At 48.4% G+C, this 23,688-nt stretch overlaps 6 protein-coding genes across 6 annotated transcripts; 4 read left to right on the top strand and 2 right to left on the bottom strand.

The window, feature by feature from the left end:
* Positions 1-3,919: 3,919 nt before the first annotated feature.
* Positions 3,920-4,981, top strand: EDB91DRAFT_1021986 (uncharacterized protein; the record flags this gene model as incomplete). The annotated part of the gene is made up of 6 exons (XM_041312579.1): positions 3,920-3,949; positions 4,000-4,232; positions 4,284-4,342; positions 4,393-4,623; positions 4,676-4,849; positions 4,902-4,981. Coding segments are annotated over 6 exons (807 nt in total), but the record flags the coding sequence as incomplete, so codon positions are not given.
* Positions 4,982-5,512: 531 nt separating this feature from the next.
* EDB91DRAFT_1064471 (uncharacterized protein) lies at positions 5,513-7,907 on the bottom strand (the record flags this gene model as incomplete). Its single annotated transcript, XM_041314708.1, has 12 exons — positions 5,513-5,616; positions 5,671-5,813; positions 5,874-6,316; positions 6,378-6,568; positions 6,621-6,723; positions 6,784-6,807; positions 6,863-6,887; positions 6,937-6,970; positions 7,027-7,092; positions 7,149-7,307; positions 7,362-7,576; positions 7,606-7,907. The coding sequence occupies 12 exons, from the start codon at positions 7,905-7,907 to the stop codon at positions 5,513-5,515; spliced, it is 1,809 nt and encodes a 602-aa protein (XP_041169238.1).
* Positions 7,908-9,119: 1,212 nt separating this feature from the next.
* On the top strand, positions 9,120-10,032 carry EDB91DRAFT_1176451 (uncharacterized protein). The gene is made up of 2 exons (XM_041320390.1): positions 9,120-9,783; positions 9,843-10,032. The coding sequence occupies exon 1, from the start codon at positions 9,299-9,301 to the stop codon at positions 9,608-9,610; it is 312 nt and encodes a 103-aa protein (XP_041169237.1). The 5' UTR covers positions 9,120-9,298; the 3' UTR covers positions 9,611-9,783; positions 9,843-10,032.
* A 951-nt stretch (positions 10,033-10,983) lies between these two features.
* On the bottom strand, positions 10,984-13,393 carry EDB91DRAFT_299512 (P-loop containing nucleoside triphosphate hydrolase protein). The gene is made up of 8 exons (XM_041326765.1): positions 13,135-13,393; positions 12,929-13,088; positions 12,218-12,873; positions 11,924-12,166; positions 11,556-11,873; positions 11,458-11,507; positions 11,192-11,404; positions 10,984-11,143 (listed from the first exon to the last, which is right to left on the bottom strand). Exons 1-8 carry the CDS (start codon positions 13,335-13,337, stop codon positions 11,082-11,084), a joined length of 1,905 nt encoding a protein of 634 aa, XP_041169236.1. The 5' UTR covers positions 13,338-13,393; the 3' UTR covers positions 10,984-11,081.
* A 404-nt stretch (positions 13,394-13,797) lies between these two features.
* On the top strand, positions 13,798-14,650 carry EDB91DRAFT_299327 (uncharacterized protein). The gene is made up of 4 exons (XM_041326764.1): positions 13,798-13,867; positions 13,929-14,104; positions 14,158-14,333; positions 14,397-14,650. The coding sequence occupies exons 2-4, from the start codon at positions 13,965-13,967 to the stop codon at positions 14,420-14,422; spliced, it is 342 nt and encodes a 113-aa protein (XP_041169235.1). The 5' UTR covers positions 13,798-13,867; positions 13,929-13,964; the 3' UTR covers positions 14,423-14,650.
* A 3,528-nt stretch (positions 14,651-18,178) lies between these two features.
* On the top strand, positions 18,179-22,981 carry EDB91DRAFT_1176418 (glycoside hydrolase family 35 protein). Its single transcript, XM_041320389.1, has 21 exons — positions 18,179-18,879; positions 18,940-19,157; positions 19,204-19,380; positions 19,434-19,445; positions 19,507-19,643; positions 19,694-19,713; positions 19,771-19,856; positions 19,909-19,986; positions 20,040-20,145; positions 20,194-20,234; positions 20,285-20,525; positions 20,578-21,462; positions 21,512-21,597; positions 21,649-21,703; positions 21,755-21,857; positions 21,906-21,933; positions 21,990-22,095; positions 22,148-22,435; positions 22,487-22,540; positions 22,588-22,781; positions 22,838-22,981. Exons 1-20 carry the CDS (start codon positions 18,482-18,484, stop codon positions 22,727-22,729), a joined length of 3,261 nt encoding a protein of 1,086 aa, XP_041169234.1. The 5' UTR covers positions 18,179-18,481; the 3' UTR covers positions 22,730-22,781; positions 22,838-22,981.
* The last annotated feature ends 707 nt before the right edge of the window (positions 22,982-23,688 follow it).

Below are 23,688 nucleotides of genomic sequence, written 5' to 3'. Positions count from 1 at the left end.
CGTACGGGTAAGGATTCGGAGGTCCTTCCTTCTAAATTGCTAATACCTCTTCATTATTGAATTCCCTTCTTAGTCTCGTTCTCGTCGGATGGGTGGCATTACTATGTCTTTCCGCGGGCTTGGGGATGCACTGCGAGCACACCAGACATTCAGATTGGCCAATATTTTCCCCGCATACTCTCCTTCAGTTCAAGGACCGCGCTACTGGGTGGATTAAACGAGGCGACAGGTGGGACGGAGGAAGCAAAAGCAATTACGCTTCGATCTTGATGTGATGAGACTAAGTAAGTTAGTCCCTGTCGGTCACTTCGAATCCTTGCTGACTGAGGCCTGAGGCTATATTCTGAATGTTTAACAGGAACTGCTACTGAAATTCCATGCAGTTTGATCGAGCGACTTCGATTCAGCACAAGTTTTCTGCAGATAATCCCAGACGATAGACGTGACTTCGTCTACCCCCAGGAAATCATCAATGATGGTTGCAACGTCCTGCTCACCAATACATACTGCCTTTCCTCACTTGCCGTCGGGTTCACATTTTTCAAGAACACTTATCCTGATATTGAGCTCGGAACCCGACTCCAATCATACAAGTTTGTTTTTACACACTCGGCGGAATTTACTCGGAGTCTACAGCTCCGAGTCGTGCTTCTTCTACCCACAAGGCCTGGTCCCTCAAGGTTTTCCCGCCCACATTCCCGTCTGCTAGGCGCAACCATTCTGCCAACCGATTAGCAGAAAGTTCGAATCCTGCTCACAGCACGAATTCCAGGATGTACATAAAAGAAAGCTGTCCCAACACCCCCACCTCAGAATGATCCCCATTGGCAAATCTCGTAACCTCGCACAAATAATGCGTTTCTCCTTCCTCGTCATTATCACTGCTTTGACAACATCTATGTCCGTTAGTGCATGCAAGAAACCACTTCAGTGGTGCACGAAAGACAGTGACTGCTGCAATCATCGTTGTACCCTTCCTGATGTGAGTATGAGTAGTTTGCTTTACATCCTGGATTCTGTACTGATCCCTCGCGCCTTGTAATGCCAACAGATCGCCGGTTTTGTATACTTGCCATCCTAATCACGAGTCCGATGAGCTGGTAGCCTGAGCGGTACATCAAAGTAGTGAGTCATGTTTCTGCTTTCGCATTAATGGCGCTGTGGTTGATGGCGCGATACGTAGTTCGTTGCTGACTTGGTCAATATAGTTACGATAAATTTCCTTGCTGCTTGGGCAACAGCGGCCCTTGGATAGAGGAATATCTCAAACACTCAATATGACATTACGATATCAATATACGGGTGTATTTTGGTCTTCATCGAATTATGAAGGCCTCATGGCACAGCAGTGATGATACGCGTCAGCTTGAAAGAATTGCGGTTGGATCAGAGCAACTGTTCGCTTTTGTCACTAATTACTCGTTCACTCGACAAATCAACGGGACATGCAATTATTCAATACCTTCCGATGTCGGTACGAGTGGTTGAACCGTGCCCTGCCTCATTCCGCTCGGTCTCGCTCGGTCGTTCGCACACTGCTCGTAAATGCACTTCTACTCCGTCTTCAGTCTTGTTTGAGTTCACCCGACAGAAAACAGCGGTAAACATACCTTGCATGTGTCCTCGGCCAGCCCTAGCATGCGATGTTTTGCTCCAGTTGATTCCATCAGGAAATGCGATAGGTTTAGCTAGGGAAGACTAGTTCCCCCCAGGCACTGAGTAACCGGCATAAAATGGATAATTAAACAGAAGTGAACCTGTAGTTGTTCGCTCAGCGGAGGAGCAGCCCCAAGTGGGAGCGGTACTGTGGAATTCCTCGAGGCATGGTATAAACTGGGAAAAGTACCATGCTAATAGCCTAAGATGGTAGAAGAGTTCATAAAGAAAAAAAATATCGTCGTAGCGGATTGGCAAGGTTGGTTGGTGAGATTTGTGTGCAGTGTAGGGGCATGCGGGACAGAGATGTGATGCCAAATCAGTCAAGTATAAGTCGACATGTTTCTTGAAACCGGTGCACTGTTTGAGCGTGATGAAAGCCAGAAGTTAGGATTGTTGCGACGCACCAAACTGGAGTTCGAGCAGGATACAGAAAGGCTGGTCTCTGGTCAGTCATACGGTGTCCTCGCTGGAGTCTGTCGAACGCTGTTCACGACAAGGTCATCAGTATAAAATCAAAAAATTCGTTTACTCACAGAACAGGTCCAAAGTCTGGAACATGAGGTATCCCTGCTCGAGCATCTGTCCATGCACTATTCGACTAGATTAATGATAGACGAATCCGGAGTGAGGGTAAGAAACCTCGGCCGGCATCAGCCATTGAGAAAAGCGCTAGCACATTTAAGCAGAGCGACTGCTGACCGCGATTTTTTCCTTCTTACCCTGCAAACGTGACATTGCGGCTGTATAATTGGGCTAGAGATGCCACACATGAAATACTTGGTGCAATAGACTGGCCCGTTTCGTTGTGCATGTCTGTTGGAAGTCGTTGAGGACGATGAGTTTGTGATGCTCAAGTTGATCATTGCAAAATGTCAAGTCTGACAGTTTCCAACGTTTATCGTTTCAGACATAAGCACTATATATATAAACCCGTCAAATACTTGTGTCGTTGATCAAAAGGTGACTGCATCTATATGTTGTGACTAGCAGTAAGAAAACACAGAGCACATCGACGTTGAGTAATCACACGCATTGAACCTGCGCTATGCCTATCTGATACTCTGGTAGCATATTATCTGGTCTAGCATGGGTCATATGAATGGCCCTCTCTGTCCTTCCAACACCGTAAAACGGGAGCAGGCATGTGGATCATTACGACGACCTTTGCAGCTTCTGGGGAGTTCTCAGGCGAAGAAGAAGAGTTGGTATCACTAGCAAGGGGCAATAGAGAGGGAACTGCAGACTCGGATATGCCAAATTCAGGAGCAAATGTAGATGCGACTTGAGAGCTACACGTTGGAATGAGAGACATAGATACAGGCTATTAAAGATTATCAGACGTTACACAAACAGACCATTGGTCGTAAATGCACCTGGATATTTGACCATTTGGACTGACTCGCATTCGCAGCTTCCTCTGCGGTAGGTGAGGGAGGTCTCAACCAAGTCCCGCAAAATAATAGAGGGGCCAACGTTCTACCTCTTCCATGCATCCCGTCATCCTCCATCAGATCTAGCGGCGTATACAAGGGTCTACCGATGAGTGCAGCGCATATACGCAAAGCACGGCCCATATAGTGCAGACCATACCGCACATACAATAGTCTATACCGTAGAGTATATAGTACAATGCGAGCGAGTAGAACGGGCAGAGGCAGATCGACAGGAGAATCGTGAACATGATGAAGAAACCGCAGTTGGAGAATTTTAGTGCCAGGTGCAAAGCTCTGACGTGGGTTCGATTTCGGGTGTGGTGGCAGGACCGCAGGTGTTGTAGAAGCCGCAGTCTGCAGGTGCCGAGTAAGACATGGAGGGAGCCATTGAGATAATAACTAAAGAACGTTCAGTCTATTCTCGGACGCGCAAATATATACCACGCAAAGTAGGGCTTCAGCCCGGGATAGGACCAGTACTCCGATCAAACCATCATGACCATCTATCAACTCGTGAAGACACACCAAGCTTCAAGCTCCATGGCTTGAGAATTAAGCTTTGGGCGCCAGGTCCTCGCCTCATTAGACTGTACGGCTCTGTCCTTCGTCTCTCGGGCATCGTATAAGGTTGCTACTTCGAACAGAGTAGTCAATATAGTGCGAGGTCGGTGGAAGTAAATGATCAGTTGTTTGAACGTTAAGTCGGCGATTCCCGAACCAGCCTGGTCAGAATCCGAACGCTGAATGATGTGGCTGTGCTGAGCGTGTTTCATAATGAGCCCAATTTGTTCAACTGACGTGTTGTGCACTTGCTCTTCCAATCTGTCATGTCCCTCGTAACCCGCTGGTTCTCAAAGGTAAAGACATTGGCCTTTTATCTCTGATTGTGCGCTAAATATTCCACTAGAGTGGATCAGAGAACTACGAGGAAGTTCTCTCCGCACTTGCAGCTGATGTTGCACGACGGCAGACACGTCTAGCAGAGATCCGACTCCGTGAGCGGCGGACAACCCTTCACTTCACGCTTGGAACCCTCTCCCTATGGGTTTCATTTGTATACTTGTGGTATGCGCGTATGCTTCCTGCGACGTGGCATGACTCGCTGCTAGCGAAAGTGGCAGTCTTGGTGGGACCTGTAATGTACGTGCCACCACACATTTCAATTCCCATGGCATTCATGTATCACCCAAGAATATTGTTTGCACGGAGAATGATGCAGATATGGTATTCCTGGAAAGGTGGACGCGAAGGTGAGTTTCTCAGCCTTGAAGTCTTTCACCTCTCAATGAGAGTGCGGCAGAGAAAACCCTCAGGCTCGTCACTCAGAAGCAGCGCGCCAAAGTTGAAGAGATCAAGAAAAAGACTAACTATGACTCGACACGTAGCTTGCTCGAGAAATACGCTGATCCTGGCACCCCGATACGCCGTCCGCAGCCTCCTTCACAGTCCCTCACACCACTGCCCATGACCCCTCAGGCACACTTGCAAACACCTGTCGCCCAGCAAAGGAATCTACCGTTACAGCTTTCGCGTACGCGTTTACGTGTTTACGGATAATTTGTCACTTCTGACACATCTTGCAGCAACGCCACAGCCCATCCAGCCGATCCGTAAGCAATGGTATGACAAACTCGCCGACGCCATTTTGGGCGACGAGGAATCCTCAGTGAGCGTGGCTGCATCGCGCTACGCACTGATTTGCCAGAAGTGCTTTTCGCATAATGGGCTGGTGAAAGAGAGCGTCTGGGAAGACACCCGTGAGCTCGTTTAAAACCTCTCCGCCTCAGAGCATACTGATGCATTTACCAGAGTACGTATGCCCGAAGTGTGGCTTCCTTAATCCCTCCGCTCGGTCAAAGAAATTGGGACTTCAGCGCACGCCATCGCCACCGGCCAATGTGGATACGGATCCAATCGCATCTCCGCAACCTGCCGCTATGGAAGGCTTGGAGTCAACCGAGCCAGCCGTCGACATCATACCTAAGAGGAAAGAGCGGCTAACGCAGGCAGAGCACTCCACATCTTAGCCTGTACCATCAATTTCCATCTCGAGGTATAAGCCTTGGGGACGTTTGGTTTGGTTTTTAGCTATAGCATTATCACCATTATCACCAGTAGGTATTTGACCTCGTTGGTCCATCACACTCTTTCGAATCCATGTAATGTAGCACCGGTCTAGGTAATGGTTTGACTTGCAACGAGAAATGGATTCAAGTTTGTTGCGTTACTGTGGTACCAGGCAGCGAGTTCCTCCACATAATAGTCCTTGTGACTTATGAATCGGCGGGCAAGTCTTCATCATAACATTGATATGCCTGAAGATTGGTTGCCGAGGCCACACCCTAAATCACCATTGGTCACCACCGAGAATAAACGTCGAAATTTGCTACACACCTTATAAGTAGTGAAGACTAAATGAGTTAGTAAGTCGTCTGCGTGGTCTTACAAGTAGCAGACTCACAATTTCCAGGATCGTACTGTTGTTTTATGGAAGACAGGTTCGCATATTTGTACCCAAAGAACACTGCACATTTGTGTTCACAAAGGCGTAAGATAGACATCAACGAGAAGAACCAACCTTGCTGCCAGTTCATCTCGAAGGCGTCGCCTTCGTTCTGATAACTGCTTGTAATGCCGAGTGCGGTAAGGGGGTTAGTCGCACTATGGACAGCTTCCATGATCATATTGCTGGTCGTCTCATTGGCACCAACTGTCCATGACCTGTAAATCCCATTAATCTAGCTTGTCTGTGAGGGGAATAGAAGCATGATCAAAACGTACGCCCCAAAGACCACATGCCACGCGGCTTCATACAACCCAGGGTTCGCACCCGTTTCGTTCACCTTCTGGCGCGTGGCAGCTGGCATATTCCCTAACAAGAACGGCGGGGCGGCACCGAAGGTACCCGGCGGTCCGGATTGGAGAGGTTCATTAAGAATCTGGCCTCCTGCCCAGATCGCTTCTGCTACTTCTTGGATTGACGCTGATGTAGTTAGGCTCGCCTGCGGAACGAGACGGGATGATAGTTGGTCTGATGCACCGTAGAAATTGAAACTGTCGAAGAAAGGCCCGATGTACTCCGTTTCAGCAGTTGTGACGGACGCAAACATCGTTGCTGAGGTCGTGTTTGACGCCACGGTGTAGTTGGACGAAAGTGTCAGAAGTTCAGAGAAAAATGGGTAGAGAGTCGACATGTGCGAAGTCGTGGTCGGCAAGTAAAAGTTCTGCGAAAGATATGAGGGCGGACGATGACGAATGGAGTTTGGCAAATGGATTTTGGCTTACGAGGATGTACTGTGCCTCGAACGGAATTAGAACTGAGACGATACCAGAGTTAACCAGTTTGTTTTGGTACTTGCCCAAGAGCGCAATAAAATCAATGGAAAGAGTAGTCAAGTTTTGGGAAAGATTTGGCTCAATGACAAGGAGAGACGCCCCAATGCCAATTTCAGGGTAAGTTTGAATTGTCACGGATGCTGCGTAAAACATGTCAGTTTACGGCTACGGTCAGCGTTACAGGCCACGCACTGATGATTCCCCAGCTTCCAGCGCCCCCGCCTCTAACAGCCCAGAAGAGCTCAGGGTCCTGGACAGCATTGATTGTTCTTATGCTTCCATCAGCAGTCACGATCTATGAAGGACATAGTCAGATCGGGACAACCACATTAACATTAAAAAGCGTGTTCATCACCTCAACTTCGAGAACATGATCAGCCTGTGTCAATGTCATTTGAGTGATTCAGGTTGTTATATAAAGAAAAATTGCATACGCCGAGCCCATATGCGGGTGTTAACCTTAGGATGATGTTATCACACGAACCAGGATCAAAATCAAGCCACTTACACTCCATGTCCACCGCCCTGCAGATAGCCCCCAGCTGATAAACGGTTCTTAGATTACCCAATCAAACGAGAAAAGTGAGGACTATGTTACCGGCTCCTACAGTAGTGCATGCACCTAATACAGCAGAGATATTCATTGCTCCTGTATAAGCGTATACTGACAAAATGCGTCAAATCCTGCACGATGTTACCTGCGAGCCTATAGATGCGTACTGTTGTACAGTTGTGCACCTGCACCAAAAGTCAACGCTGGCACGGGCGCTGCAGAGGATCCTTGCGGCACAAACTCGGGGACGTATGATATGTCGTTCATAGTGTGTGTATTTACCTGGAGTGTCGATGGGGCTGCTGATCTCCCAAGGTAATCATGTCCTATCAAATCGTCAACCGCCATTGTTCTCTAAATTGACACCGAAAATGCCGCACCCGTGTTCTTAACCGTCAACTTCACTTTGTTCTCCACAGCCCATTTCACAACAATACTCGCGTCGTTTGCGTTATTGATCGCGACGCTATAAGGAGGCGTAGTGCCCTGGTGGCACACCTGATCATGAATAATCTGGGGGTCGCTATAGTTCAGGGGACACCCGTTCCCATAACCGCATGCCTCCCAATTTGTCCACAGCAGAGCTGCCGGCACACTTTCACGCTAGTTTTGAAAGGGATCGACAAGATTCTGGTGTTTAGAAATGGGGTTTGACTTGCCATTGTGTCGTTGTCGTATCCCGTAAGCACTGCCTGACACTTCTCGTAGTCGTAAAGAGCATCTGAGAGATAGCATACAGCAGCCCATGGTCGCAGAACCTCGAGCCGTCCTCCCAGGGATGTGTTCAACGAAGCCCACTTCGAGGTAGAGGGCCACTGTTTACTCGACAATGAAACAAAATCTGGAATACTGTACGGGGCTTGGAGAGCGGTTATTCCACTTGTGGAGAATAACAACGGCAGCCAGAACAGGTGTGTTTGTTTCATAGCGTGGAGGATGCGGTCGGTTTTGCAGGTTTTGCGTAGGGGAGCGGCTCCTGGCCTGCGCAGTGGAACTTTATATATCAAATGACACAGCGCCGATCAACGCCATCATCAACAGGGGACGCTGATGAACCTGATATGATGCGCCCATACGTCCAACGCTCACGGAACATGAGATGCCAAGTCAACGGTGCATGGCATAACAAATTACCACGCGCTGATGGAGACAAGGGGAATGCATTCAGGTCCAGAGACGAAACAAAAACGAAAAACTGCGGTTTTTTTGACAATGGTGGGAGTAAGATGAGTAGTATGCCACGGAAATTACTGTGAGTGTGAGGCGGTGCTTGGTGCTAGCTTTGTGTTGGCTAGTGTGTGCTGGAGCCTGACAGGTGCCGGGCAGCCAATATTATTAGACGTAGGTGCACCGCAAAAATACCCGAACTTACGCACCCGATGCTCTCGTGTGACATCACGTAGGAGAATGTACAGCGCGCATTTTCACCATTCACCGGTGCATTACGGTTAACGTTCAACGTTCAGATCAGTAGATCCAGGTATGTAGTCTGTACTGCGACTCGATCTGGAATGCCTGGGACCTTGCTGTATGTGTAAACTTCAAACCACGGTACTACGATTATCACCCACCACTGTTGACATAAGGCTTCGCAATCGAAAGAGCGAGCAGCCATGAACGATTTGAGCGAATTTCATCAACAAGCACATCGGCAGACCCGAAAACTCGGTCTCCAGAACTCAGGTCACAGATGGAAGGGCTGACCACAGTGCAGGCAGTGCTGAGGCTACCACCCTACCACGCCGCTCAGTTGAAATGATGAGAGATCGGGACGTTTGGGAACCACCAACATACATAATACTCAGTAGTGCAGCAAGCTGCTTTGGATGACTTGAAGCAAGCCTCATCTCTAATACTGTAGCCAAAGCTGATTGGACCGACTTGACCAGAGGTTCCAATCTTATACGTGGTCGAATTTAAATCATATACCTATCAACTTTTATTTGAGCAACGGAGATTTAAAGCAAAGACGTACCGGCAGCAGAAACGAGAAGTGGACGGAGGTGAACCAACTCAGAACAGTAAAACGAGTTCACTCAGCCGAGCAGGCTTCGCTCGGAGCGTTAAACATCGAGAAGTAGATCGTTGGTTCATCGAAGTCGAACTTCAAGGTCTCATCGATATCCTCCACCTGTACATCGCAGTCAAGAATGAAAATTTGCGTCTGTTCCGTGATTCAAACTCCGATTATCCAACCAACTTATGGCATATACTACTATATAAGTAAGTATAAGTACTAGAAGTTCATCGCACCTAGTAGTACTGTCATGCTGGACGGATAAGTTACAGCCTGATTTTTTCTGGTCTATCCAGAGTCATGGTCTCCTGCCTCTCTCGCGCCATCGTCGCCATTTTCTCCCTGGTCTTATTAATGACTGTACGTAACAGTATGATAAACAATGGTGGTTCCAGGGGGGTAAGTGTTCAAACAAGCTTGAGACTTGAGCACGCATTATTTGATATCCATGCAGCACCTTTCTTTCCAGTAGAATTATTTTTAATGAACGATTCGTCGTCGTCGGTTACAGCTATTTTCATATCGATAGACCAGAATCTGGAAAACTCATTTAGCCTGTTGGAGCGACACCAAACAGAGGCGCGCACGCTAGCTACTTTTATGAATCTTTAACGTAACTTGGGGCTTGTGGGGCACTGCGGGGCAGTGACGAGACCCTGGAATCGTACCGCACGCACTGACCTGCGACCAGCCGCACATGGTGCACCGTGGTTATTACTAACTGCAGGTGACCTTGTCAAGCAAACGAAGCCCTCGCCGTGAAAGCCACTGTAATGTTGTCAAAGGTAAGTTTTGCTCATCATCAAATGAGCTCCACTTAGTTTCTGCAACCCTGGCATTCTAGCAAGATTGTCGTCTCTTCGTCTCCGTCGAAAACAATGGTTTTTGGATCATTTGACATTGTTGATCCATTGCGCAAATATATTTTACATACATGCTTGTGAGTCAATCCATGCCTATGTAGTGTTCGTTCGATGGTGGCAAGAGACACCTCAATATCCCTCACCTCCCGTAGAGTACTTTGTAGTTCAGATCTAAATATGTCAGGAGTGCGCTCGACACATGAAATAAGGTACTGTCACAGTTAGGTATTAAATTCAAAATACTTTTGTGCCTTCCCTTACTGCAACGTCCTGTGCTGTAAGTAGACGAGGACGACCAATTTCCAGAGGTTTTCGAACGACAGAGCCTGTGAGTTGTGAGAGCCGAAGAACTCGATTGACTGTTCGATGGCTGTATCCTGTCACTTGCGCGATGGCCTTCGATGTCATGCCATGTGTGGACATAACAACCCACTGCTGCTTCACAGCATCTTGTATATGTCGCCGGTTTCCGTGCATCATGATGATGGTCGTCAGTCGTTGTACTAGTATTCCACAAGCAAGTTATAAAAGTAGCTAGCGTGCGCGCCTCTGTTTGGTGTCGCTCCAACAACAAATAAAAGCGGCTAAATGAGTTTTCCAGATTCTGGTCTATCATATGAAAATAGCTGTAAGCACCGCGAAGAATGTAGTTCTCTGCTGTGCAAATGACGTTAGTCATTTAATTGCTCTTGATCCTACAGTGCCATGCTAACCGTGGTTATATTACGCCTTATTATACATTGAAGTTTGTCGGTCTGGAAAGGCATAGACAGTAGCCAGACTATTACGGAGTGTGCACTAGATCTCCGGGCCCCCCTTGCTCGATCGCCTCACTCTACTTTATATAGGAGTGCTGCAGGCGTATATGCAGCGGCTGTCTGTAAGGCAGACATCATCTCCGCCATGCTAGAGACTGGAATCTGTATCATAACGATGCGGTCCATATGAGTTATGCAGCTGCACACACATTGGACTGCATTACGCGGTAAGCTCCCGGAGTCCCTTCCTAAGGGCCTGATCCTCATTTAGGGACAATCGAACATCTAAAATCGAAAACGTGGCTTGGACGTAACGAACATACAGATGCAAGATCCAGCTAGTTGTGTGACAATCGAATGAAAAAAATGGCTACAATGGCAGGATAATGACAAGACAACCCATGTAAGGGGCGCGGTACGGTATGTATATATGCACACATGAAACAGGGCTGTGGACACTCATTACGTCTTGCCCTTAGCGGCAGACTTGCTGATAAGTTTGGCCTTTTCCAATTGGGCCTCACCTGAATGATAATCAGCACCCGATCGGATGAGAAGGAAGTAAAACGTACTGTGCTTCACAAGGTTCCTCTTGTAGTCGACAATGCTGATGTCCTCCTTCGTTAGATTCCGGATTGTCTTATCAGCGACTTCCCAAAGCTCCTCGGCAACTTGACTGATCAAACGGAAGTCGTGTGACACGATCACCACGCCACCTTCGAAGTCCTTGATTGCGAGCGCGAGCGCATCGATAGAAGCCATGTCCAAGTGGTTAGTCGGCTCATCTGTCTCACAACTGATCAGTGGATTGTCCAACAAGGGGAAAAAAATAACGAACCAAGGAGCAGGATATGGGGATGTTCCATCGCGAGCTGCGCAAATACCACACTGAACGACAGTCAGTCAAGGCGCCACCATTCGCGATAGACCACGTACCGATTTCTCAACCCGTCCGACAGATTTTTGATGACGCTCGTTTGGTGCGCACCGCTCAAGCCAAAACGGCCGAGCTGCTGCCTCCACGCCATGGCGTCCTTTTCGGGGTACTTCTCAAAGAAGAGCGATTGGAAGTACTCGATGGGACTTTTGTCGTACGGCAACTGATCCGCACTGTGTTGGCTGTACTTGGCGAGTTTTAGTGCGGCATGCTTGGAAACGGTGCCTTGAGAGGGCTGGAGAACGCCAGTGATGAGGTTGAGGAGCGTGGACTTTCCCGCACCGTTCGCACCGAGAATGGCTACACGAGAGTCCATACTAAATAGTAGTGAGCTTAAAAACACTTGGAATAGGACGAAAAGACGCACTCTATACCAAACGACAACTTTTTGTACAAGTAATCTTCAGACTTGCCCGAATAAGAAAAGGCAACTTCATCGAAGGCAATGATAGGAGGAGGGAGTTTGCGAATATCCTCGAAGTGGAAGCGCAGCGGCCGTGGTGCCTCGATTTTTTCGATGAGTCCAGCTGCTTCCATCTTATCGATAATTTTCTGTTTGGACTTGGCCTGCCTGACGAGGTTGGCATATGTACCAGCGGAAGCGATGAATCTAACCGGGTTCAGTTAACGGTGAACTGCGGAGAAAGACAGACAGACGTACTTCTTAATGTGTGCGATTTCTTCTTGCTGCTTGTTGTATGCCTTCATCTGGTTGACCTCGTTCTCCTGCTTAGTGCGTACGTAGGTGGTGTAGTTACCAGTGTAGTAGACTAGCTTCTTCTTCATGGTCAAATCCATGACGTTGGTACAGATCGAATCCATGAAATCTTGCGAATGCGATGTGATAACGAGAATGTGGTTGTATGTTGATAAATACGCTTCGAGCCAAACGACGGCACCAAGATCCAAATGGTTCGTGGGTTCATCAAGGAGAAGTAGATGTGGCTTAACAAAGAGTGCACGCGCAAGGGCAACACGCATACGCCAACCACCACTCATATCTTTTGTAGGACGGGCCATCATAGCCTGGCTGAAGCCAAGACCATGGAGGATACTGCCAGCCTTGGTCTCAAAGGTGTTTGGATCCATCTCCTCGAGTTCCTCGTACGCGGCCTCCAGGGCGGCGTCATCGACGTCATCGGCGATGCTGAGATCTTCGATGCGCTTTTCGAGTTTAGCGACCTTTTCGCGAGCGGAGGCCACGATAAAGTCAACGGCGTTGACATCGGAGGGTTCAGCCTCACCACTGACGAGGTAGATGTCAATATGTGGTGGAATCTCAATGTCGCGCTCTGCGATAGATTGGAGGAAGGTAGACTAGGACGAATATGTGAGATGGTAGGATGTGGAGGTAAAGGATATGACGATATACCTTTCCAGACCCATTCTCACCCAATAGTCCATAGCGCTGTCCATAGTTAAGGGAAATCTCTGCACCCTCGATGAGCAGGCGACCATGGAATGATAACGTAAAAGAATCGATTTTAATATCTCTGCCTTTCACGTCTGATACCAGCACGCCCGCTGCACTCCTAGAGCCAGATCAGTATCTTCCATCGGAATAAGCATTGTACACACCGATCGGTGGCGATCTGAAGCTTGGCCATAGATGTAAGGTCATCCGTACTGGTGGCGGCAGATATGCTGGTGAGTGGAGTATGGGACATGCTACCTGGTGCAGAGTCATTTGGAGTGGACGTCGAAGTAGTGCCGTTTTGCCTTGCGGATTGTTTCGCAGCCTTTTCTGCAAGCCGCTTCTGCTTTGACGCTGAAGGAGGCATCGTGAATGATATGTGCACGATGCAAAATCGATTTCTCGCAAAGATTATGTTCGGAGTTCGAAGATTTATGATCTAGATTTGATTACGATTGTAATTATATAATAAAACGCTAGCGCCGGATCAAAAACCGGGGGAATGCAGAGTCTGGACCGAGTCCCGACGCCCGTCATTCAAGAAAAAACACGACCGCCCAGACTCATCTCACGTTGCATTTTGTAGACTGCAAGATGTCGCGGAGGCTATCCTAACAAACCTGGGCCCCCTACAAGCTATAGTTAACTCGCTGCAACGATGCGCGCGCCGCGTACCTTGAGTGCATTTGATTGCGCGCCCTCCCTGCATGCCTGGCACAGGTAAGATAATTGTAATTGCTGTACTTCGCGTCTTTTTTCAGGAGCACCATTTACCCTGCCCAGTGCCCACATGTATAGGTCCCCTTCATTTTCCCGAGAATTTGGTTTTGGTTTTGTAAAGTTTGTTCCCAACTTCCCCCCTGCTGGTGAGTTGTTTTAGCCTGGCCCTTGATCCAGGTTCGCAATCCTGCCGCGTGGATAGGTGACCTGGAAAATTCTGACTCGTCTCTATTTACAGCAGTGGTCGATCTCGCGCACCAGTATCGCATGAACAATGACATCATGCATTCGTCGAACAAGCCCACCAACGGAGATCCTCTTCGATGTGGATCAGAGGAAGTGGCAAAATGCACTCTGGTCACCTGCATGGTGGGCAATGGTGGATGTGCATGCGGGCTCGATGCTTGTTGCGCGGCAAGTTGACTGACCAGCTGCAAAGTATACCACGCCACAGGCTAATTAAGTAGCTGCGTAATGGTTGGGATGTCGCGACCAAGCTCGTTTTGTGTTCTTAGGATCAGGTGTCCAGAGAACCAGATTGGAATCATGTTCTTTTTTCACCAGCAGATACAGTTTCTGTCGCATCTTATTCGAGAACGAAAGGAGATAGCGATCCTCACAGCTGATATAAGTCAAGGACGTGGTAAGGAAGGTGTCGTTATCTCCATGGTCAAATCTAATAACCAGGGGTGGGTATTTGCTACAGATTGCAGCTACACAGTTCCGTCTTGAGCTCCCTCCAGATTGAGGGTCGAAGGACTGGCGTGTAGGTGAATATCGTTCACGCGTGCCCGGTCGAGTTGATCAGTAGCGTCCGAAAAACCTAACACTCGAGCACAAGCATTAGTCAATCTCCCGTACCAATATCGTATGAACGAGGTCATTATGCATTCGTAGCTTATTAATGGAGATCGTCTCCGATGTGGATCAGAGAAAGTGGCGAAATGAACTCGGGTTATGCGTATCACCTGTGTGGTGGAAAATGTAAGGCCGCGAATGTGCCTGCAGGACTAATTCCAGAGCTGGAGGGGTCACCTGTTGCAAATGACTGGGCGATAATAATCACTTGTTTGATTTCCTGCCGTAAGTCAGCATACGATACAATACATTTGCCTATGGAGATCGTTCCACGTAGGTACTGTGAAGAGGTAATGAAGAGATCTCCGTTCGTCAAAATGATACAGCTACAATATTTCTAGCGTTCTGACGCCCATCATGTCATGAACAAAAGTCATGTCCTTGACTTGCGCGATGATATTGTTATCTGAAGCAATTCTCTTGTACTCCCCACCCCGTTGCTGCGCTAGCAGAAGCGCGCCGAAAGGCTGTCCTAGGCGAGCGATCAGCCTTAATTAATTCTCGTGAGTGAGGCTCTGTCTCAACAGGTTCATCATCCTCAGGAAACCCGCCGAGAGAATCGTCTAATGGAGACTCAGGCACAGACTCGACCATGCTCTGCGCACCGTCTACAAAGTCAGGTAGCTCGGATCATAGCGATTCCATGGACGGATGAGCAAGAATGTCTGTCGAATGGGCATTGCCGGCGAGAATTGATTCAGCGTGTGTTCGGTAGTGATGAGTAGGTCTTGAAGACCATCTGCCTTGACATCATATGTAAAGCATAGCCCCCAGTCTTGACCACGCTTGCGTCTTATTTCTGTGACGGGAAATGCGATGCAAGGCAGGTGCAGTCCGCGGTGGTCGAAACGAGGAGCGCTCAGGTGGTCAAGCCGGGTATACAGCATCAAAGCCAGCTCCATAACAGCGGCATTTCGCAGTGACGAGACCAATCTCTGTATGTGATCTTCAGATAGTGATAGCGACGTGCACGGTGGAGATTTGTACGAGGCAATATCAGCTGGCAGACAGCTGTTGAACTCGGATGATTTTCCGACCCAGTCCAGGGCTATAGTATCGCCTGACTGAGCAACAATCTCCTGCAAGAGCCGACCGAGCGCATTTTGCTTTGGCTCGCCATAGATGACGGGGAGATAAACGCTGAAAATGCCAAAAAACGAGTACGCGACGTCTTCCTGCAGGGTCGTGACACGCGTCGACGCCCATTGCAGTTTCTCTCGCGCACCAGTCATGCCCGGTCGGAAGGCAACGATGGCCTACGCATCTATGCCTGTTGAATTCTTCAACTCTGTCATGATGGCATAAGACATCTTGTGGTTGGGAGAGGGGTCGTTGAGATATAAGGTCTAGTCTTTTCGGTAGAAGCAAATGACATTAGGAGTCAGGAATTCCTGAACAGTCCATCCTCGTGTATTCCAAGCGCTATTTGCGAACGCGCCTGATTGCGCTGAAGGCTGAACATCCGAGAGGTAGACGATTATAAGAGCTGGGTGGCGATACCAGACAAACATGGAATTGACCGATCGTTGGAGCTCAATATCATTGGTCTGGTCGATGCAGCACGTATCGCTGCACGCCCAGTGATACCCTGCACCACAAGCGATTTCGCAGAACGTCTGCAACTTCACCACAGTTCCGACTGGAGTCAAATTGTGTACACGCTTGTCCTGGGGGTCGCGCAGCAGCAGCTCCTTGCTTTCCCACCTGTGTGATAACGTGACCCAATTGAAGTACTTCCCGACCGCTTCCGTGGTGGGTTCCGTTTGGAGGGGTGCACGCGTCATCGATGAATACAAAATCTCCTTGTACTCCGTGCACCTTAAAGGAATTTATCTGTGCCTCTTGATTACATAAACGCCCAGTGGATGTGTTGATTAGGCGAAGCGGAGCGTTTTCCAGTTTAGCGTCAATGGCTCATCGAATAGTCTGACGAAGGTCTGGAGAAAGTGTTCATGATGATTACGTTGACGCATGGCGGGTTTGGGCTTACTTGGTATATGCGTATCTGGCGCATCGTCCAACTTTGAGAACATGGTTTTGAACGCTTCGATTGCTTCATCATAGCGATGTGCGCCATAAAGGGCTGCATGCTTCAGTTCGTACCCCAGATAAGAAGAAGGATTATTTGATGATCTATGCATTGGTAGTATGAGCACAACTGCTTAAAAATGATGAATGTCGTGCGCGCCTTTCCCGCGTCGTGAAGGGCCTCCACATAGTAGTTTCGTTCGAAATTTGCATTACTGCGGTGTACAAAGAGGGACACGCATGCGGAGTCAAGCTCGATTCCTGCCGAATATAGTTCAATAGCCACCTCATAATTGCTCGCAGTAACAGCCTCGTCTCCTTTCGCGAGACAGCGTGCAGTACATTTTTTCTTAAAAGCTAAATGATCCCAGAGTAAGTATCGATGTTCAAGTCGTATACGACTCACTAGTGGACACCAATCGAGGTGACAATCCTTCGCATCCTCGTCAATCATGCGCATCATGTATTGGTGAGATTGACCGCTTTAATCGCTTGATCAGCACAGAGGTATGCGTCGCACCATCTCTGGTTGATGGTTTGCCATAAGGAATTCAAGTCCCAGGTATCCAGCGTTGAGTCAACAAGGTCTATTATTCGCGCAGTCCTGCGAAGCGACGGAGAATAGACCGACACCTAGTATCATTGAAGAGACTAGAAACTCCGAGGTTCGAAGAGGGGATCGTAAATGGTGGAAGGTGCTCACTACTCATATCGTATTTTCATCATACGATCATGACTTTAGTACACTGAGCATACATATATTTACCGTACTCTGGATTGGGTGTACTGAACAAAACTCTAGGCTCTAGACAACTCAATAAGTTTGATAATTTGATTAGTAGTAGCGATCCTGAATCGAAAAGTGGCAACTATAAGATGTGAATTTCCAGTCACGTATATAGACAGCCTCTATCGGGCTCCATCAGCGTCCGATATTTGTTCCGGCATGCGTGAAGGACGGTTGAGGCAGCCCAACGCCTCCGAGAACGCCTATTACTGTATTTCGCCGATATAAGTTCAGTGAGCAGACTAGTGAGATGGTTAAAGGAGGTGGTGATTCGAGAGAGGTGACAACAGAGAGAGCATGAACTGGCCTGTAACGAGAAGAGACGATATTATTGACAATGGAGCTGGGGGTTTGGCGATGGCGATGATAACAGGTGGCGCGGCTCGGCGAAACGCATCTGTCAATGCTGGTCGAATGTGGTGGGTGGGTGTTGGTTATAGTCGGGGGAGGAAGTGTGCGAGAGAATGCGAGAGGGTGTGAGAGGGTGGAGGAAGGCAGGAGAGGATGCGAGGCTAGCAAAAAAAAATGAGTATCGTTCCATTTATAAAACAAGAAGACAAAGAAAACAGTGAAGAACTTACACGTGGGCAGTAGCTGTAGCGAAGGGATGACGGTTGTTCAAGTGAGACCCAAGGACATGGCATACCGGACTGGCGGTTCTAGCGTTAAAATGTTGAAACAAACGGGATTATTGTGCACCGGTGACTTTGAAGTCGAGGACGTCGATGTCGAGACTCGAGGAGCTATCGAAAGGGAGAGTGCTATTAATACTCAGTCAAAATATGTTGATCAGATCGATCATGGATCCCGGTTCGGCAAGTGTTGTATGACATCCGTGACCGTGACCGTGACAATGTGTTGATGACGTACATGCACTGCTGTTTCTTCCACTCAGTTCGTCGACTCCGGGCTCGTTGTAACTTGTGGGACACAAGAACGGCCGTTGACTAGTGACTCGTCATCGATTCACCAACGCTAGTTTATCAAGTCTAGGTAGGCATGGTTTGAGTCTACTGTACGAACTCACAAACTCCCCCGCTTCGGAATTCAGTTCATCTAGGCTGTAGCATTTTCCCGTAACACGTAGCACGGCGGACCACGGAAGCATTGTTGCAGTCATGCGACTCAAGGCATCAAGGGATGCCAGCAACACGAGCCTACTTCAAGATTCGGAGCGCGGTATAAATACGCCTGGGAAGGAGAGGGCAATACTTGAGGCAGTAGACACCAAGATGCTGCAATCAGACATTTTGGCCCTCGGTGGTCCTGCGTCGTCTGCATCCAGGAAACGTCGTGGACTGTCATGGATCCTTTTTTTAATTCTCTCCGTTCTGTGTGTTCTGCTGTCACCAGTTAGGCGCTCAAACATCTGGTCCCCAGCGTCTCATCTTGATGTGTCGAGGGCAGAACCAGTGGATATGCCGGCGAGCATGGGCTTAAATGGAAACGGACGTACGGATGATGTCCTGTGGGATAAGTATAGTCTAGTTATCAAAGGGCAGCGTGTTTTTATCCAGTGAGTGCTCGATGGACACTCAAAGCGCATTCGACACATTTACGTTGTACCGTCACTCAGTTCGGGAGAGTTCCACACATTTCGCCTGCCAGTACCTGCACTATGGCTTGATATTCTGCAGAAAGTGAAGGCTGCTGGATTCAACGCGATCAGTGTTTATACCCACATGGTTCTGATTAATCCCTCCCCTGGAGTTATCGACTTCAATGATTACCGCGCTTTGGAGCCACTTTACGAGGCTGCGAAACAGACTGGCATATGGATTGTTCTCCGTCCGGGTATGGGTCCTCGGAGTTTGGGGGGTTTAGTACTAATGAGGATCAGGGCCTTATATCAATGCGGAGACGACTGCAGGAGGCATTGCACACTGGATTACATCAGAAGTGGCAGGCGAACTGCGGACAAACGCGACAGACTGGAAGGCAGCTTGGCAAGACTACGTGCAAGGTATCATTACTGAAACTGTTCCTTACCAAGTAACCCAAGGTGGGCCGGTAATAGGCAAGTCGGTCTTGACAGAGTGTTTCACATCAACTTATCTCCCTCATTTTTAGCAATTCAAATTGGTCAGTGACTTTCAAAGTGGCATTTCCATAGGAGCGAATTGAACTCAATTGTAATGTAAAGATAACGAATACTCTCAGGAACCGGCCGGGCATGCAGAATATTTTGCCGAGCTGGAAGCTGTCTATTGGAACTCCAATATTGTTGTCCCGTTGACCGCTAACGACCCGGGAGAAGATCGGGACTGGATCAATGGAACGGTAAGCTGAAATAGTTTCCCGATGACCGCCATTTTGAGCTCCAGGTGTAGGGTGCTGTAGATATCTATGGGCAAGTCCATCCCCTGATAACATTTGGGCTTGTGTTGATACGATTTTTATCCTCAAGTACGGATTCTTACCCACAATTTTTCGACTGCTCCAACCCAGATGTCTGGATGCCGGTCGTCACGAACTATCATAGCTACCATGAGTGTATGTGATATTTTCCGATATCTCTTCCTTCTGATGCTAAGTCAGCATTCAGCTGTCGATCCTGGCCAACCTTGGTATTTCCCAGAGTTCCAGGGTGGTTCTTTTGACGCCTGGGGTCCAACGGCACCAGGTAAAACAATTAGTATATGCCTTCGTTATGCATTCACATGACCTTCCTGCCAGGTTACGATCAATGCCGCATACTCACGGGAGCCAATTTTGAGAATGTTTTCAACCTTCATCTATGGGCGTCTAATGCAAAACTCATCAATTACTACATGCTATACGGGTAAGCTCCTTATTCTTATCTATGGTGGGAAGCTTGACATGTCTACAGAGGAACTTCCTGGGGTGCACTTCCATTCCCCGGAGTCTACAGTGAGATTATATCTCTAACATAGGGAGATTGCTAGCTAATTGACTCCCAGCTTCGTATGATTACGGGAGCGCCATTGCAGAGAATAGAGAGCTCACCGTCAAGTATGCGGAGCTTAAGCGTCAGGGTCTCTTCCTGCGAAGCTCGCCAGATTTTTACAAGACAGACGTGGTTGGCAATAGTACTGGCGGCATCGTTTCCGTCTCTAATCCGGCCGCCTTTGTGACTCTGTTAAGGAACCCCGACTCAGCGGCGTCGTTCTACATTGCAAGACAGAAGATCTCCACGACGACGTGAGCTCACATTGTGCCGTTTCGTTTAATCGTGTGTTCACGTTTCCGTTAGGATTACAACTACCTTCAAGCTGAATGTCACTACTTCTGCTGGTAAATTTGAGGTTCCTCGTGTTGCATCTGGCATCACCCTCGCGGGCAGACAATCAAAAATTGTTGTCGCTGATTACTCATTTGGCTCGTCATCGAAGGTCCTGTATTCTACAGCGCAGGTTCTGTATGCAGGCCAGATTGGTGGGAGAGATATACTGTTCCTCTACGGCGACTCGACATCTGAGTCGGAGGCTGCTCTAACACTTCGTGGTACACCTCGTATCCAAGGAGGAGCAGGAATCTCTACAACATCCTCTAATGGTGTCACCACCATCAATTTCCTTCCGGGCATCCAAGGACTGATTACGGTTTGGGATTCCAGCGAGCAGCTTGTCCTCTATAGTGACGCCGACACCGCTGGAACATTTTGGTCGCCCGAAATCTCTGCCAGTGGTCCCGTCGAGTTCGCCAACTATTGGCAGTTTGGCACGAATACCTCCATCCTGGTTGGAGGCCCTTATTTAGTTCGCAACGCTACAATCACAGGATCAACGCTCGCCCTTCGTGGTGACTTGAATGAAAGTGTTCGACTTTCGGTTATTGCACCTGATGATGTGGAGACGGTTACATGGAACGGAATTCCTATCTCAGCTGATGCCGCTGCCGCTGCCGCCTCAACTTTGACCTCCCAAGGGGGCTTTTCCGCACAACTACAGCCCTCGTCTGCGGTGCTTGCCTTTGCTCCACCAGCGCTTAAAAACTGGAGATATGCGAACAGTTTGCCGGAAATCCGAAGTGGATTCTCTGACGCCAACTGGACTCTTGCTGACCATACCGCCACAAACATACCCTTCAAGCCTTACTACGGCGATGGGAGGGTTCTCTATGGCTGTGACTACGAATAGTCAGTCATCAGCTGATCTGTGTCCTTATTATAGCTCATTGACTAACAGCTGCGAGAGCGCCGTACTTTGGCGTGGGCACTTCAATGCGACGGAAAACACACAATCTGTTAACCTCTCCATCAACGGCGGCCAAGGTGGGTCCAACTTAATTATATCTAATATCTGAATCTGATTGTGTCAATTAGCTTTCGCTGCGACAGTTTGGGTGAACGATGTGTTCCTGAGCACGTCCTACGGAAAGTAAATGATCATCGACACGATTTGAGGGTGTTATTGAAGCCAGTTACGTAGCTCCACAAACAACCGAAATATCCTAGAAGAAACGGATGATAAATTCCACTTCCCTCCAGGATCCTTGCGTTACGGAAAAGATAATGTCATTACTATCCTTCAGGTGGGTTCTCATGTTCTAGAACATTATCGATACAAATTACAGATCTAGGATAATATGGGCCTCGATCAATCGGGCTGTAAGTCACATGTTGAACTCAGACCGAAGCGATCCTGATGTTGATGGCCATTTTAGTTGTTATTGATAAAGAGAAGTCCCCTCGCGGCGTCCGCGGTTTCATGCTCAACAGTGGAGACTTCGGTGAATGGAGGGTTCAGGGTAAAGTTGGCGGATACACCAAGTGCGTTTTCTCTCTTCCGGCATGACCACCTCGTTGACTCATGTCGACACAGCTATCTCGACAGAGTGCGCGGGGTACTAAACGAAGGAGGGCTCTACGGTGAACGTATGGGCTGGCACTTGCCTGGATTTGATACCTCTTCTTGGGCACTGAGAAGCCTCTCTGAGGGTCTGCCAGACGCCACCGCTGGTGTTGGGTTCTTCGTTACGACGTTCAACTTAAACATCCCAGAGGGATTTGATGTTCCAATGTCCTTCACATTTGATAACACCTCTCAGCCGTACCGAGCTCAGTTATACGTCAACGGATGGATGATGGGAAAGAGGGTATCTAACCTCGGGTACGCTTGGTTCGATGTGTCGTATTGAAACGAGCTGATGGCAAGGTACAGACCCCAATATCAGTTCCCTGTCCACCAAGGTATTCTGAACTACAGTGGCACAAAGTACGCCCCTTGTTATCACCTTACGATAATGGCTGACTTCTATGTAGTACTGTTGCGGTCGCACTGTGGGCTATGGAACCGACGGTTATCACTCCAACTTTACGGCTCACCGTTGGAAACGTTTACGAAGGCGGTGTCGGCGGTATTGAGACTAACAACCCTCCTTGGTCGTCTAAAGGACGGCGATAGGTCTAGAACACTCGGATAAAATATTATACGACCATATTTACAATGTATCTTTGTAAGTTGGCATCGTCAATCAACAGTCTTAAACAATCTCCCACCAAACCATCCAAGAATCCGAACAAACCTCTTCCCTTACAAGTTGCAGCTCGTCTGCGATGCTCCGCGAAGCTCTGACTGTCATCCTTGTGCTTGAAAGTGGATGCTCTTCTCCTTATATACTTGCACCTGTGGTCACGGGTGAGCGCGTCCCGGTCATCAGCTACCTAATCGTAACGGCGCTCGGCTGCACCAGTTCCGACTCCTGTTTGGAATGAACAGTCCTATACATGTTGGACTAAAGATGCTGTGATCTGGCATCTTACTACCAGTTTGTATAATTCGGATGTATGTACTGAGTGTATTTACGGTCATAAGTATGTCATCATCGGTGCACAGGCAGCATATCGTCTCGGCCTCGTTCCTCAGCCAGCTTCCGACATGCCCCCTGTGACAAAGTTAAAGGTAAATCATAGAGACTTTCTCGTCTTTCATCCAACGAAGCACGAATTTAACTTTTGTGCACTGGAAATACCTGTGCACTGTGCATGACTCATGAGTGAAGTTCAGAGGGAAAGAAAACACGAGACATGTACAAGGAACGAATGTATCAGCGACAGGAGCTTGTCCATAAAACTGTACAGTTCCTGTCAAATAATTTCCCGCGGTTCAGCGTACGGGTGCATGGACGTTTGCGTCTGACAAAACCCTCTCCTATCTCCTACCCTCTCCCACTTTAGTGGGAGTCGGGGAAGTCACCATGATCCAGACGTGCCATAGTGATGGTACCGCTGCACAATTCGTCAATCACCAACCCTCATTCGATAACCGTACCTGCTAGACCTTGACCACTCACATAACACTTTGATAATGTACTTTCATTAGGAACGGCGTTAGCTGGCGTAGATTATATTTACTGTCGGAAG

The sequence above is a fragment of the Suillus paluster genome (assembly GCF_016628075.1).
Source record: "Suillus paluster strain FC165 chromosome Unknown EDB91scaffold_201, whole genome shotgun sequence".
Lineage (NCBI taxonomy): Eukaryota > Fungi > Basidiomycota > Agaricomycetes > Boletales > Suillaceae > Suillus > Suillus paluster.
This window is presented reverse-complemented; position numbering and strand designations above follow the sequence as displayed.

Bases quoted from the DNA above. Each gene is read 5' to 3' on its own strand.
- EDB91DRAFT_299512 (XM_041326765.1), bottom strand. From the start codon at position 13,337: ATGCCTCCTTCAGCGTCAAAGCAGAAGCGGCTTGCAGAAAAGGCTGCG. The intron at 13,089-13,134 runs GTGTGTACAATG...ATCTGGCTCTAG, and splicing joins CTTCAGATCGCCACCGATCG to GAGTGCAGCGGGCGTGCTGG. The intron at 12,167-12,217 runs GTACGTCTGTCT...GAACCCGGTTAG, and splicing joins GAAATCGCACACATTAAGAA to ATTCATCGCTTCCGCTGGTA.
- EDB91DRAFT_299327 (XM_041326764.1), top strand. From the start codon at position 13,965: ATGACATCATGCATTCGTCGAACAAGCCCACCAACGGAGATCCTCTTC. The intron at 14,105-14,157 runs GCAAGTTGACTG...CTAATTAAGTAG, and splicing joins GGCTCGATGCTTGTTGCGCG to CTGCGTAATGGTTGGGATGT. The intron at 14,334-14,396 runs GTAAGGAAGGTG...TATTTGCTACAG, and splicing joins TGATATAAGTCAAGGACGTG to ATTGCAGCTACACAGTTCCG.
- EDB91DRAFT_1176418 (XM_041320389.1), top strand. From the start codon at position 18,482: ATGCGACTCAAGGCATCAAGGGATGCCAGCAACACGAGCCTACTTCAA. The intron at 19,714-19,770 runs GCAAGTCCATCC...TTTATCCTCAAG, and splicing joins GGTGCTGTAGATATCTATGG to TACGGATTCTTACCCACAAT. The intron at 21,934-21,989 runs GTAAGTCACATG...TGGCCATTTTAG, and splicing joins GGGCCTCGATCAATCGGGCT to TTGTTATTGATAAAGAGAAG.
- EDB91DRAFT_1176451 (XM_041320390.1), top strand. From the start codon at position 9,299: ATGGTCTCCTGCCTCTCTCGCGCCATCGTCGCCATTTTCTCCCTGGTC.